The 16,210-nt window shown below is 41.4% G+C and overlaps 1 protein-coding gene and 1 pseudogene across 15 annotated transcripts in view; both read right to left on the bottom strand.

The window, feature by feature from the left end:
* Positions 1 to 227: 227 nt before the first annotated feature.
* LOC128328638 (uncharacterized) lies at positions 228 to 368 on the bottom strand (annotated as a pseudogene).
* A 1,142-nt stretch (positions 369 to 1,510) lies between these two features.
* Positions 1,511 to 16,210, bottom strand: part of N4BP2 (NEDD4 binding protein 2) — an 85,009-nt gene continuing 70,309 nt past the window's right edge. For 12 of the 15 annotated variants that reach the window (XM_053252029.1, XM_053252028.1, XM_053252025.1 and 9 more), the window contains 3 exons: positions 9,432 to 9,600; positions 8,838 to 8,961; positions 1,511 to 6,646 (listed from right to left, as the gene is read on the bottom strand). In XM_053252029.1, coding sequence (XP_053108004.1) covers positions 6,601 to 6,646; positions 8,838 to 8,961; positions 9,432 to 9,600 — 339 coding nt within the window. In that variant the 3' untranslated portion in view covers positions 1,511 to 6,600. The other 3 variants (XR_008307796.1, XM_053252030.1, XM_053252031.1) reach the window with 3 other exon arrangements.

Consider the following 16,210-nt stretch of genomic DNA (forward strand, 5'->3'; position numbering starts at 1 on the left):
ATTCTCAATGCTCTATCTCAAAAAGCTGGGAACTCTTAGTTTCAAGCTGTGTGAGACAGAGCATTGAGAATGATGTTTTAACATTGGAACACATTTGCTCAAGTTTGGTAAGATCTTTGTTCTTAATGTTTTATTTGCACAATAAAATGTAAATAAGTCTTAAATACCCTGTCTCGTGGGAGAATGTGTATATCATTGCCACTTTATCATCTTATCTGCACAGATTTATAAACTCAATACGATAAATAATTGTGTAGCCATATAGGTATATTTGTTTTCTTGTCAGAATATTGTTTTAGAATCTTTTTCAACCAGTCATGTAGAAATTTAGTCTACACTTGATCTTAGCCAAAAGGCCAAGAAGCGATAGAAATGTAGTCATTTTTCGCTTCCTTAAGGAAAGGTTGAGGCAACAAAACCGTTAAAAACTGTGTCAAAGGAAAAACTTCAGCAGATCCCCCACAAATATTTAGCCCCATTAATTTCAGCATTATCATTACAAGCACTGGAGTTCCTGACTAAGATGACAACAGAGCTGGCATTCAGTTGTGCAGCACAAGCAGCACACAGACTAAGCCAGTGTGGTGTAGTGGTTAGAGTGCTGGACTAGGACAGGGGAGACCCAAGTTCAGATCCCAATTCAGCATGAAACTAGCTGGGTGACTTTGGGCCAGTCACTTCTCTCTGTAAAAAAATAAATAAAAATAAATAAATAAATGGGGAGAAGACAGGAAGGTGCTGGTATTCTCCACCACAGTCAATCCACCCATCCATTTCTACCTTTGCCTGCTGTGGGAACAGCATCTGGAAAGTGTCTACTCTCCAAGTACTACAGGGTTTTCTCTGCAAATATTCTTGGGAATATTTGGGACTGTATGTTCATGCACTGGGATTCCAAGCTCCATCACATCAGAAAACGTAATTAGAACAAGCTTCACTGTTCAAGTCACTTCATTTCTCTCCCACTATATCTACTACTGGTTTATCAGTCATACCTGGTCTTATACAGGAATTAGGAACATACCTGGTTTATACAAGATTTAGAAAAAATGCATTCTGTTAGTTTTTGCAATAGTCAGACACTAAGAAGCAGCATCAAGTACCTCATTGACAATCTGATTTTCAGGGAGGCTATATGTAGATGCATGAACTGCTGCCTTCCATAACTTTTTCACCATTTAACTGTAGATTGCATATTATGATTTTGCTCTGTTGTGATAACTGAAACTGCAATACAACACATTCTATGCTCCACATTTCAGCCTCGGAGGACACTAAACCGCTAATAATAATGGGTGCATCTCGAGGAGCTAACGGGTTTTACCTGAAATGATCTGGCAGGCACAGAACCCACTATTTATGGCTGTCGATGCATCACTATCCAGATCAGGCTGTTCCCGAAGAAGCATGTTTTTCAAATTTCAACAACATCCTTACAGTGATGCAAACTTCAGTTTTAATTCATACCATCTGAACTATTTGAGAGCTTTCTAGAATAAGTACAGTACAATTTTTTTATTCAACTGTATTTTATTTGAAATTGTTCACATAAGAAATTCTACAACCTAACAGCAAAACATTACAAAAGTGATAGGAAATCGCTTTACACATTTTTAGAATAATATATTTTAAAAAATAGAAGTCTACCAATGTACTGGCCATATTTGTGACAACTGGAAGGTACAATACTGGATTTTTAGTTTGTACACTTTGATACTCGAGTAATATAGTCATCTGATATCTGTTCAGTAGCTGAGACACCAACATATGTTCTTCTTTTAAAACAAAAACATGTCTCTATGTGAACATTCCGAATAATCCTCCAAGACATGTTTGCTTGGGAAAATGTTAACAGGTAACCTGGACAATGATCTATAGGACCAGCAGCAATTTCCTTAATGGTAGTGGCTAGAAAGAGTCCTGCTGTGATCACAGAAACTGCTGGAGGCCATACAGGTGATCCATTATCACATACGTATTGTTTGTCTCTGCAAAATGGGTAGGGGGAAAATTGTGTGAACTAGACTTTAATGTTTTAAAGTAGCATAAGTTAAATTCTAAATAGCATTTTGGTATTCAAGACGTTCATTATTCCTCTCAATCTGTGAATAAATATTGGGTAATATTTTGAAACCTGAACTGCTCATGTTAGATTAATGTAAGTTATATTTAAAATACCAATACTTTAAGCACAGGGAAGGCTTTCATTCCTTAGGCACTTTTCACAGAAATCACTGCCCTGAGTCAATTTAAATCTCTTTTCAATAGAACTTCAGTTACATTCCAAGTATGGCAGCTTAAGCAGTGTTCTTCATTCATATAAGCATATGCTCACTACACCTTCTTACAAGGTCAATCCAAAACAACTAGTAATATAAGCATATGCTCACTACACCTTACAAGGTCAATCCAAAACAACTAGTAATTGAAAATGGGCACACAGAAGTTATAATTCTTCCCCAGTTTAAGACAACTGACTTTCCATATTAACAGTGCGCGTTTAATTTAGCATAGTAAAATAAACTATTACTTACTTAGCCACTGAAAATAACAATCTTCGCTTAGGATGTTTATAGCAATTATTTTTAGTTTAATTTCTTAAACAGCTTTAAAAAGGATATAAAGATGTTATTTCTTATTTAAAATCTGCTATAATTTTAGAGTGGGAAACTGGAGGGTACAACCTAGCAACCACTTCTCCTGGGCAAGTTGAACTGAAATGAGGGGGAGATGCACAAAGCCACACTGTATAAAGTATTAATTTCTAAATAACACAGAGAAGCATAAAGCTAATCACCATCCCAATAGAGAATCAAACATCCATTTCTGTATATTAAAATGTAACTAACTTGGAGCTCTTCACACCATTGTTTTCATACGTGGGTACTACCTCCATGTAGGAAAAAAGTGCTCACACCACCATATGATCAACACAACACACTAATTCTGGCTGATTATACATAAGATGGGCAAGCATAGCCAACAGTGGTTTTCCATCACATGCGCATGAAGCAAAACAGATTGATCACATGAACGTGATAGCCATTTAAGTAAACTTGGTAATGTGTGAAGCAGCCCTGATTTACATCAGATTTTTGGAAAAGTGGTTTGATAAGTATTCTGGAGAACTGGAAAGTAAAAGTTTGACAATGTACTTGGCTTTGCCAGTGATTTCAACTGGGGGACAGAAAAAGAACTGACTTATTTGTTTAGGGCAGTGAAAAGAGATACAATATCCCAATATCAAGTCATTTTAACATTTAAAATGCTTGGTCTATAAAAAATAGACAAAGTTTTGCTTCCCCCATAATGCATATACCCATAAATTAAAAGGCAATTAACATTTCTATTTTACCATCTCATCTACCAGACATTATTTTCTCTTAAAATTCAACAAACTTTTTACTTTTAAAAAGTTACAGTTAAGCATAGTCAGTCACCACCTGTAGAATGTACACCTAGGAGCCCTAATCCAGGGAACTGGGAGATCAGCAGAAAGTTTTGCATCTTCTGCTTTGCTCTCAGATGTATTTCTCCCTCTTCCTAAGATGTAATCAGTGCTGTCAGATGAGAAGCAGGAGATGCTGGGATAATGAATGCAAAAGCCTTTGCTGTCACCAAACACTTGAACTCCACTATTGGAAGCTGACAATAGCCCACTTCAAACATTATTCCTTGAATCTCGGCTCATGCTTACAGTGCCAAAAGCAGCTAGGAAGTCTTGGCCTGGCGCTGTCACTCACCCCTTCTAGCTGGCTGCTCATGGTTATGGCTCGATTTGTGTGAAGAGGGCCTTTTGCACTCGTGGTGGTAGGTCAAATCCATGTGCAGAAACCTGTTTCCACTCACGGATCTCCCCTGAAAGATGACGACAGCTGCAGATTGATGCAATGCAGACAAAGTTCTCAAGTCTGAGCTTGTTGCTGTCAATAATAATGGTACTAATTCAGTGTGTGCATGCACACACAGCTTCCTTTTTGCAGTAATACATGCACATAGTACATGTGAACACAACATAAATGTGCAAGTTCTGTTCTATTACAAATAAGAAAGTCCTCTGGTTTGAAAATATAACCCTACCCATTTTAATGAAGCAGAATCTTAAGGATCGGAAAAAAATAAATCACATTCTGTTTACATGATTCCTGGCATGCAACTGGCAACTATTCTAAAACTTCCATGAAATTAAAACACATCAACTTTAAACATTTGCATCTTTGCTCTCAAATAAGAAATGTTATGTTAATTGCATATTCATTTTTCTTCATGAAAATAACTTCATGAAAATAACTATAGTAATTCTTTTAAAAATATTTCTGAATATATTGATTTGTTTGGTAAGGAGGCACTGAGTATCACAGGAAAAAGTCAGCCTTCTTAACTTAATATCATCCTTTGTTTTGCAATTTGAAAATGTGCTTAAAAATACCTCTTAATAGCCTCTTATTCCCAAAAATTAATAGCTTTTTATTCCCAGAAATTAATAGCTTTTTATTCCCAGAAATTAATCCACACAGAAACATTTCAGACAAAATACTGCTGTATCAATAATTAGACTGCAGAGGTTAAATCAAGGTGCACACACATCCATTATTTATGGTTAGGGTTTCCAACTTCTGACTTGAAGGAGACTTTTCAGACATAGTGTGGAGCCAGGACTAAATCCTGGCTTTTTGTAATATCTCCAAACTGAAGAAGTGTTGCATGTGAAGTTCAGGAAGGATAGGAGCAGATTCCCCGAGGCAGTGTGAGCAGTGGACGAGAAGGAACTGAAGAGGGAGGCGCTCTATTGCTGGTACCATAGGTACCCTTTGAGGCGCCGATATCCCTAGGCCTTAAAGGGCCAGCATGTGCCTAAATGGAGCTAAAAGTCTTCTGTGGCTTTCTGCGTAGGTGCAAAAGACCCAGTTCTGAGTGACCATGGACCCCTACAGAGATCTGAATTATGGTGCAGTCTGCTTATTGCATCCAAACTGAGCAATCCTGGCTTATTCTAACCAGATTTCCAAAATAAGCCAGGATTGGATCCTGGAATACAATTCTGGTTTATTTTTGAACTTGGGTAAGAATAAGACAGGCTTGCTTAGATCAGATGTAATAAGAAATCCAGGCTTATTCTTAACCAGAATCAGAATCCTTCTGAGCCTAATAGCAAAGGGGAGAGGGGAGCACATGCACTCCCAAGCAGTGTTCCCTCTAACAGGGAATCCCGGATGTTGTTGACTACAACTCCCATAATTCACAGCCAAAGGCCATCACAGCTGGGAGTTGCAGTCAACAACATCTGGAATTCCCTGTTAGAGGGAATGCTGCTCCCAAGTCCAGGGATGTTGCATGAAGCCAGGATTTAAGCCTGATGTAGGCTCCATGCTACATCAGAACTGGCCCTTTATATGCTTTAACAGCTGTCTAACTGGAACAAGTTCAGTATATGTACTTATTTTCATCAGTGCAGCACTGAGATGGAAGCAGCTGCCACTGAGGAATGCTCTTGTCTGTTAATGGCACATAAGCCTGCCTGGGGCTAGCAACTTGTTACACGGCCTCCGTTCACTGATGTCTTCTCTGCTAGGGCATGTACTTTGTTCTGTAGAATGAATGGAAAATAGGGACTCTGAAAAAATATAGTTCCCCCCACCCTGAATAATTTGGAGCAGCAGCTCAAATCCAGTGTGTCTAGTGAACATGTAGAGGTTACAATATGCAAAGAGAACTCCACTGGAGAAGGGGCATCCCTGTGCATTTCAATGCTGATAGCAGCTTTGTGTGCCTACCCTCAAGGTGTTCATGGAGCAGTTCCTGATACTGAAGTGAACAAGGAAGTCCCTTCTCATGCTGAGCTCTAGAGGAGTCCACAGAGCTTGCAATCAACAGTTTCTATCAAGCAACCAGATAGTGTAATCAACCATTTCAATATATTAAGGGAGTGAAAAACTAAAGTGATAAGAGGCAGAGAGAACTGAGGAGATAAGTTACTGATGCTATGCTGGTCTGGACAGAAGATGGCTGCAACATACATTTCCACTTCCTTCTGTCCCCCACTGCTTGTTTGTCCGCAATGCTAATATGCAAAGGAATCTTATATGAAACCCAGTAGTATAAACCGTGGTTAGCTCCTACTGCTAGATCCATTACATCATTCCACCCCCACCACTCAAACATTTGGTTGCTTTAGATTATTTGAAATAATGTCAACTCTAAATCTTAAAAAGCATACAATGAGAGTTGTTTTGTTTTAAAATGCATTAGAGAAGGTTAAGAGTTAAAAAGCATCGTGCTGGCTATATTTTCTAAAACTGAGAAGGGCACAGTGCTGCATGAAGACTTAGCTTCCCTTTCAAAGTTCACTTCTTGTACAGAAGCACCCTTAATGTGTACTTCTTGATAGCAAAAGATCTAGAAAAATATTTCCCTTAAAAACAAAACATATTCCATTGTGTTTTTTTGGGGGGTTGATGCTGATGAAAACACCTGCTAAAATAAGTTAAAATGTTTCCAGTAAAATACAGTTTTTTAAAATAGTGCAGTAACTCTAATACATTTTGAAGTTGCTTGTAAATGAGAAATATCAGCTTTTGCAGTCCCATTGGTGATGTCCTTTTACTTCAGCATTACTTTCAAGAAACCTGGCTTTATTTCTGTAAACCTGTGAATCAGGAAGAGATTTTGTTTCAATGATAATATTATGAACCACCACATAAAATTCAATTTAAATAACTGCAAGAGGAAGGAAATTATCCACAGTGCTGCTCTACAAAGGCTTCACCAAGAGTTCACACAATGATATAAGTTAGTTCAACAGCAGTTTAATGAATCTGCTTACCCAAGAGTTTGTGCAGGCAAAAAATATGCATTTGGAACTTGTGTAACACTCTAGGTGTGAAAAAGCTCTAGTGAGAACAGAATATGACCTCCTCATATTGAATAGCACCTTTGGAGCAAAGCCATAGTTTTTAGCTTTGTTAGAAGTCAGACCACATATTTTTCTAAAAATAAGGCTAATAAAAGAACATAGATTGGGGTTCAAAGAGCCATTCAGCTTGTGCTACGTGCCCATCATATGCTAAGAGACTTCTGTTTCTTGAACAGCAGCCCCAAGAAGTGCAGCTAGGCAATTTTGGTCCCTGGACCTAATGAGCTTACGCAAGCTCCCCTGCAAAATAAACATCCTTTCTGTATATATACACATTTCACCACAAACCCAGAGGTCTGGGCCAGTAAGCATTTGGGGAGAAGGGACTACACAGCCCCCAAAGGATCAATACATTTTCTTGATCATTCACCACAAACCAACAGGTCTTGGGCAGAATGCACTTGCCAAAAACCAACAACAACAAAATCTACACAAGCCTCAATGGATTCACATAGCTTCTTGACCATTCACAAACTACCTGGGACACAACATGTGTCCCTTGCTCCACAATTCAAATACAAAACCAACTTGGAAATATAGTGCATTCGTAAGGGGAAAAAATTAAAACCACAACACATGCCCTTGCTTCACAGTTCTCATGCAGAGCTTTTGGATCATAAAACAAACTTTAGCACAGTGCATTTGTTAAAAAAAAAAGTTTATTTGGATGTAACAGTTCCACTTTTACTAGATGTGAAGTACTCCATGGATAGAGATAACTGGCAGCTTTATGGCAGTAGGGGGGGAAATCATTAAAAATCACAGGATTGACCAACTTCTTTGGAATAAAAATACACAGACTCCTGCCAGCTTGTTTCTTACATGTGTGCCCAATTTCAGAAGCCATTCTGCAACTGTAAAGGACTGGGCAAAGGGGGGGGGATGTTTCACTTTTTAATGTGCAATGGGCAGATTCCTTCACATGGGGGTGGAATAATGGTCCAGAGGGGTGGATTTAGTTCCAGAAATTTTTGTAATTTTTTTGCCGTGAAACAAAGCCACTTATTATAGGACTTTCACTTTTTTGAAGTTTTTTTAATTCAAAAAATCATTAAAAACCAATGGATCAACTGGGCTGCTTGAAAATCAATGTCCTGCTAACCTGTCCTACATCTGTGCCAAATTTCAGAACTCTGGGCCAAGCCATTCCAGAAATATAAAAGGGACCCTCTTTTCCCTGGGGAAAAATCATGGCACCATCTAGGAGAGTGGGCACATGGATCTGGGCCCCCAAGTCCCTGCGCATGTCACATGGCAAATTGCTTTTGAAAACTGAGGGGACTCAAAAGCAGACTGCAATACGACATGAGAGTAGAGTTTCTGTTCAGAGAAAGAAATCTCCACTGGGCATGGCCAAGCCCTCGAGAACACCTAAAGCAATTACTACAGTCATCAAATGAATAAACTGTTCCTTCAGACAAACAGTGAAAAGTTTTCCAAAGTTAAAGAGGAGGAAAATGTGGGGTGTTCAGGTTGGCCCAGAGAGCTTGGGAGAGATAAGTGAGCTCAAGTTCACCTTCTGTGTACAGTGCTATGCCTGGATTTTTTCATCATCCCATTCTATTTCTCTGCTCATAATAACTTCATCTACTCATTCACTGCTTTTAGTGTAGCACATTCCCTAGTTTTAGTGCAGCTCATTCTCAACTTTACTTCCTCATTTCTTCCATGTCCATCTTTCACAAGCAAGTACGAAAGAAAACAGCAAGTCACCAAGACTGGACAATCCAACAGTCATCTTTATACTGCAACAGGACAGTTGAGTTTTATGTAGACTTGGCTGCAGCCTCTAAAATTCTATAAGAAGTTTAGTTGAAAAAAGAGGTTGCACACTGCAGATGTCTACTCCCCTTTCTAGGAAGTAACCACCAGTTTTTTAACTGGTGCAATGCAAGTTATAAATTTTCAGTATATTCAAACTCACCTGAATTTGTGGCTTATGAGGTATTTCATGACTGCCGGTTTGATGCGAGCAACTCCTCCCTGGCTATGGTTTCCCCTTCCTGTGATCACGTAGAGATATGGCTTACCACCAGCCTGACTGTACTCTGTTACACAGGAGTGATAATGGTCACAGTGTTCTCTCTTCATATACTAAATGTTTAACAGCATTTTTACAAAATATATACATGTTTAAAAAACATTAAGTGTGATTGTCAAATTATCTTGTTTTATATGAATGTATGCAGCTTGTCTTATAGTAAGTCAGACCTACTGGTCCCTCCAGCTTGGTATTCTCTCGGATGGGCAGCAGTTTGCCAAGAATTATTTTCTGCTGTCTGAGAACTTTCAACTGAAGATACTAGGAACTAAACCTGAGACCTTCTACATGTAGAGCATGTGCTCTGTCCACAAAGCTATGGCCCCTTTCAACATGCAATACTGCCGTAACACTTTCCTCCACCAAAATGAAGAATTATCAGGACAACTTGCCATGAGGAAAGCCTTTAATTAATCTGCTTTAGTCCATGTATGCAAGTTGCAAGTAATTACTGTATACAAAGAGGTATTCTTGTACCTTCTGTTTTCTTCTGCAGTATTCTGCATAGATGATCCAAAGCTTCATCCACATGAAGACCATGCAGGTCCAAAAGGTTTTCAGGCAGCAAGGAAGCATTCACTTTCTCAAATATTTTCACAGCAGCATCACAGTTTGCTTCTTTCATCTTCTCCTCATGAAGACGACCCTTTATTCAACACACATATCAACTGTCAAATCATGAGGGGCAACCTAAGTGCTGCACTGGGTATCAGGACTCAAAATGACACCACAAGCAGGAAGCTCTTGTGTCTTAATGCCTCAGAATAGGAACATAGGAAGCTACCATATACTGAGTCAGACCATAGGTCCATCTAGCTCAGTATTGTCTACACAGGTTGGCAGCGGCTTCTCCAAGGTTGCAGGCAGGAATCTCTCTCAGCCCTATCTTGGAGATGCCAGGGAGAGAACTTGGAACCTTCTGCTCTTCCCAGAGTGGCTCCATCACCTAAGGGAAATATTTTACAGTGCTCACACATCAAGTCTCCCATTCATATGCAACCAGGGCAGACCCTGCTTAGCGAAGGGGACAATTCATGTTTGCTACCACAAGACCAGCTCTCCAACCAACAATGAGCTGTACATTTTGATTGCACCTCCCAAAGTAGGTCAAGGTCTGATCAGATGGATTTCAGGAAGATGTAATCAACATCGAGACTGTGTGAACAGAGTTCAGAAAGCTAGACAGGAAGAGAGAGAGAGAGAAGAAAGTAATGTTTGCATGACCCTAAGTGACCATAAATCTACATTTTGCAGAGAAAAACAAGTTGTTCACCTGTAACTATTGATCTGGTTGTGATCCATTGTAGTCATAAGAGTGGGTTCTGTGCCTGCATGGGACCATTTGGGCAGAATTGACTAGCTCCTCGAAGCACTTAGCCACGCTCCTTGCACATGGTGCATCTCTTCATTTTGGGTGGGCTAGCGTTTTCTCCTCAGTTCCTGGAGGGCCGACATTGGAATCCAAATATTGTATGGAAGCAGTGAACATTTCTACAAGATAAATAGTGTCTTATTCTGCAAATATACATATTGTCACTTTGCATACTGCAGCAGGACCGGTGAGAGGGTCTTATGAATGCAACGGATCACTACCAGTTCAATAGTTACAGGTGAGCAACCTCGTTTATCTGGATCATGATCTGTTGCATTCATAAGAGTGGTTGACTAACATGCTGTCAATCTGGAGGCAGGCATAATATGCTAAGGTAAGAACCTTTTCAGCACACACCTCCTGAAATTGTCCTGAGCTGCAGAGCAAAGGTCCAATACGTAATGCTTGACAAAGATATGCTCAAAGGACCAGGTTGCGGCAGTGTAGATGTCTCTGAGCTTAATTCCTGCCATATGGCAGGAATTGAGCCTGCTAACCCCTGCTAACTGGGCAAAGAGGCACCTTTTACCATAGTGATTCTCTTTATTTAGCAGGGAGAGAGTATCTGGCCCTATCCACCCCCAGCACAGTACCTCCAGTGACTGTTGCTGGTGTCTCTCTTGTGTTTTGTTTTAGATTATAAGCCCTTTGGGGACAGGGATCCATCTTATTTGTTAGTTCTTTGTGTAAACCGCCCTGAGCCATTTTTGGAAAGGCAGTATAGAAATCAAAATCATCATCATCATCAACACCAATGAAACAAAACAGGCCTACAAGAAAGAACAAGTCAAGAACTGAGCAGAAAAATGGAAAAATAAACCACTGCAAAGGCAATATTTGCACAATATAAGTGGAAAATCAGACATCACCAAGACCTGGCAATGGCTTAAGAATGGTTACTTGAAGAAGGAAACAGAGGGTTTAATACTGGCTGCACAAGAACAGGCACTAAGAACAAATGCCATAAGAGCAAAAGTCAAAAAATCAACCACAAACAGCAAGTGCCGCCTTTGTAAAGAAGCAGATGAAACCGTGGACCACCTAATCAGCTGTTGTAAAAAGATCACACAGACTGACTACAAACAAAGGCATGACAAAGTAGCAGGGATGATACACTGGAACATCTGCAAAAAATACAAGCTACCTGTAGCCAAAAACTGGTGGGACCATAAAATTGAAAAAAGTTGAAGAACATGAAGATGTAAAAATATTATGGGACTTCCGACTACAAACAGACAAACATCTGCCACACAATACACCAGATATAACTGTAGTCGAGAAGAAAGAAAAACAAGTTAAAATAATCGACATAGCAATACCAGGGGATAGCAGAATAGAAGAAAAAGAAATAGAAAAAACCACCAAATACAAAGATCTACAAATTGAAATTGAAAGGCTGTGGCAGAAAAAGACCAAAATAATCCCAGTGGTAATTGGCGCCCTAGGTGCAATTCCAAAACAACTTGAAGAGCACCTCAACACCATAGGGGCCACAGAAATCACCATCAGCCAATTACAAAAAGCAGCTTTACTGGGAACAGCCTATATTCTGCGACGATATCTATCATAACAGCAAGAACATTGATAATAAAATTCAGCCATCCCAGGTCCTTGGGAAGGACTCGATGTCTGTATTAAAAAAACCAGTCAATAACACCTGTCTGACTCTGTGTGTGTGTGTGTGTGTGTGTGTGTAAGTAAGTAAGTAAGTAAATAAATAAATAAAAATATGGGCAGCAGGGGCAGCAGAAGCTCTAGTGGAATGGGCCTGTGTGGTTTTAGGAGAGCCCACTTTTTGGTGCTTGTAAGCCAGAAATTTCAACTCCACGACCTTCTCCCTCTCACGTAACACTAGAACCAGGGGTCATCCCATGAAATTGATTGCCAGCAAATTTAGGACCAGCAAACGGAAGTATTTTTTTCACACAACGCATAGTCAACTTGTGGAATTCTCTGCCACAAGATGTAGTGACAGCCAACAACCTGGAAGGCTTTAAGAGGGGTTTGGATAACGTCATGGAGGGGAGGTCTATCAATGGCTATTGGTCGGAGGGCTATAGACCACCTCCAGCCTCAAAGGCAGGATGTCTCTGAGTACCAGTTGCAGGGAAGTAACAGGAGGAGAGAGGGCATGCCCTCAACTCCTGCCTGTAGGCTTCCAGCAGCATCTGGTGGGCCACTGTGTGAAACAGGATACTGGACTAGATGGGCCTTGGGCCTGATCCAGCAGGACTGTTCTCATGTTCTTAACTTAGCACAGGGGACATCTATTTGAAGACATTAGCCGACATTATGGCTAATAAAAAAGCTGTTTTCAATGTTGCCAACTTAGGAAGTGCTGTAGCCATGGGCTTGAATGGAGGCTCCGTCAAGGCAGATAGGATGAGGGATAGGCTCCATTGATCAATGGGTCGCTGGATAGGTGGGTAAAGGTTGTTTAACCCGTTAAGGAATCTCTTTGAGTCCAGATGAGAGAAAATTGTTTTCCTGTCCCATCCGGGATGGTGAGCAGAAATAGCGGCCAGGTGAACTTTGATCGAAACATTGGCCAAGTGATGGTGCTTCAGAGATATGAGGTAAAGCAAGACCTCCCAGGAGGTAGCTTTGTGAGGCAGGAAGCCATGTTTCTGAGCATAAAGTCTGAACCATTTCCACTTGCTATTGTAGTTGACACCAGTAGATTTCTTTCTGTCATTGAGGAGGATGTCATTCAGGAGCCTATCCTCCACGCGGCCAAATTCAAAGTCTTCAGTCGGGTTGGTGAAGTTTTCCATTTTCTTGCAGGAGAAGATCTTCACGTTGAGGCAGGCGCATGTGGCGACCTTTCGACAGTCTGACTGCTTCCTGAAACTATGGCTGCCAGGGCCACCATGAAGCAATCAAGATGCAGTTTGCAGATTCCTGAAGGATTTTTGCTAGAACTCTGTTCAACAGAGAGTAAGACGGAAAAATGTATAGAAACCTTCGACCCCAGTTGAATTGGAAAGCATCCCCCCTGGAGCCACGGCTGGTGCCTGCTCTTGAGCAGTATAGGGGGCACTTTTTGTTCGCAAGTGTTGCAAATAGGTCAATTTCTGGTATACCCCAGGACCTGAACAACAGATGGAAATATTGGAGATTGACCTCCCATTTGTGTTACTGTAGATAAAGTGAGAACCTCCTAAGATGATCTCTACTCCTTTGATGTGGATCACTGTCAGGCCTATCTGTTGTGTTATGGCCCAGTTTCAAATTTGCAGACTAAGCATGTGAAGGGAGCAGAAGACCATTCCTCCTTGCTAATTTAAGTAAGTGACTGTGGCACTGTTGTCCAGGCTGACTTAGACTAGCTTGTCTGTTAGGGATGGCTGGAAGGATTTGAGAGCCTGAAATAGTGCCAGGAGCTCCAAGAAGTTTATGTGCATCTGGTGCTGGCTCGGTGACCCCAGGACTTGATCTTCAAGATCCTCACAATGGGCTCCGCAGCCCCGTAAGGGTGCATCTGCCGTCAACCAGGCAAAAGGCTGGGGTACCTGGAAGGGGACTCCGGACAGCAGGTTGATCTGTTTCGTCCACCAATGCAGGGACACAAGGATTGGCGGTGGAATTGCTAAGAGCATCTGCGCATTGTCCACATTCAAATGAAATACAGACAGGAACCAAAGTTGAAAACACTGGAGATGTAGCTTGGCTTTGTGGGCTTTTTGTCTGGGTTGCATTACGAAAGAAGTTACTAGCGTCTTGATGCAGAGCAAGCATTCCTCGGGTAGAAATTCATGTTGCATCCATGCATTGAGGACTGCTCCTATGTAGTCTATGCACTTGACAGGCTCTAGTCTGGACTTTGACCAGTTGACCTGAATGACCAGATCCTTGAGTAAATTCAGGACTGTCAAGACTTACAAAGCTAACTCTTTTTTTGTCTTCCTGCCAGGAGCCAGTTGTCGAGGTATGGAACAATGGTTAGGCCCTGTGCCCGAAGGTGAGCCACGATGACGGTTATGCATTTTGTAAATACACGGGGTGCCATCATCAGTCCAAATGGCATGACATTGTACTGGTAGAAATGGTGACCCACCGTAAACCTTAGATACTGTCCGTGGATGGGTTGGATTCCGATGTGGAAGTACACGTCCCAGAGACCCAATGTTGCAAATCATTCCTCCCCTTGGAGAAGAGGAAGGATCTGCAATGTTACTGTGCAAACCTTGTGCGTGTCCACATGACGGTTAACTGCAGGTCCATTATTGGCCTTAGTCCCCCGTCTCGTTTGGGGACTTGGAAGAAGTGGGAGTAAACATCCTGCCATTGATCTGTCTACTGAACAGGTGATATCACCCCCTTGTCCAAGGGAGTCTGAACTTCCTCCATCAGTAATGAGGATGCAGGCGTGTACTTGATCCCACTGCATGCCGGTAGGGTCTCAAACTCTATGGCATAGTCCGTTTGGACTATGCAAAAGGACCCAACGGTCTGATGTTATGTTGCGCCATGTGAAGACATGGCTAACTGATGTTGGAGGCGGCTAAGATAGTAGTTTGGAGAGAAGTCGATAGTAGAGACTCTTAGGTGAGGTGAATTGGCAGAATGACCCCCTGGTCAAAGATGCTGTTTGTTGGAATCAGCAGTTTTATGGGCTGGCCCTGCAAGGCCCTAGACTTCTAGTTGAAAGGCCTCCTTCCAAAACATTGGTAAGGCTTGCAGAAGTCTCTCTTGTCCGTCTGCTTATAAGAGTACTGCCGTCGGCCATATTAATGGTACTTAGGAGTATACGATTGGGCAGGTGCAGAAAATGTTTTTGCCATGCATTTTGATTTCTTGACAGACTCCATAGTGGAGTCTGTCACCTCACAGAAAAGACCCTTCCCATTGAAAGGCAAATTTTCTACTCTGTCTCTCATGTCAGGCTGCAGCGCTGTGGAGCGTAGCCAGGCATGCCTCCTCAATGCAAAAGCTTCAGCTAGGGTTCGAGACCCAGTCTCTGCCAAATGTTTGGCATTGGATAACTGTTGTCAAGTGAGTGTCACTTTGGTGTGGATATCATTAAATTGTGCTAGAAACTCTTCCAGTGAGAGGTCAGTTTGCTCCTAGAAGAGAGCATCCCAGAGGGAAAGGGTATATTGAGCAAAGTTAGTGATTTTCACAGCCAGGCATGAAGTGGAATAAATTTTACATCCTAAGACATCCAACTTGCACCCTTCTTTGTCTCCTGGAGTACTATGTCATCTCCCAGATTTGGAGGAGGATGTGCAATCCACAACAACTGGACTGGGTGTGTTAAGAGGAAATCATCCTCCTTTTTTTGAATTCTATATAAATTCTCTAGATGCTTGGAGGTTGGAGCAGAAGTTTGTAGAGTTTGTCAGACAGATTAGCTGCCTTGGATATAACTGGCAGCATGGGAAGGTGAACAGGCTGGGTTGAAGCAGTAGAACTGAAAAATTTGTAGACAGGATCTTCCATGTCTAGAGTTTGCTTTTTTAGTTCTAGTCTGAGTTTCAATGCCATTTCAGAGATCTGGCGATGGTATGAACACATCTCTTCATTTGGAGAAAAGTTATCAAAGGGTACTACATTGAGAGTTGTTTTCTCAGGATGTTTGGATGAACTCGAAGATAGACGAATCAGAATCGTAGTCTTCCGTCAGTATTACAGTTTGAGGTCCAGAAGGGAGAGGGACCTTCTTCTTAGACTCCGTTTGAGTGGTGGAGGAAGTTGTGTCAAGAACTAAAGTTTGAGTTGGTTGGTTCTTCTGAGGTTGAGGTACTTCCATGGTCTGAGTGGAGATGCAAGAAAGTAAGACAGGGTGCTTCGGTACCATGAAAGTCTCTAAAATTGGAGGGCTAACAGGCGTTGATATTGAAGTCACAGAAGAAGCCGGCGGTGGCAATAGGGTGACCTGAGT

Source organism: Hemicordylus capensis, chromosome 5 (genome assembly GCF_027244095.1).
Source record: "Hemicordylus capensis ecotype Gifberg chromosome 5, rHemCap1.1.pri, whole genome shotgun sequence".
Taxonomy (NCBI): domain Eukaryota; kingdom Metazoa; phylum Chordata; class Lepidosauria; order Squamata; family Cordylidae; genus Hemicordylus; species Hemicordylus capensis.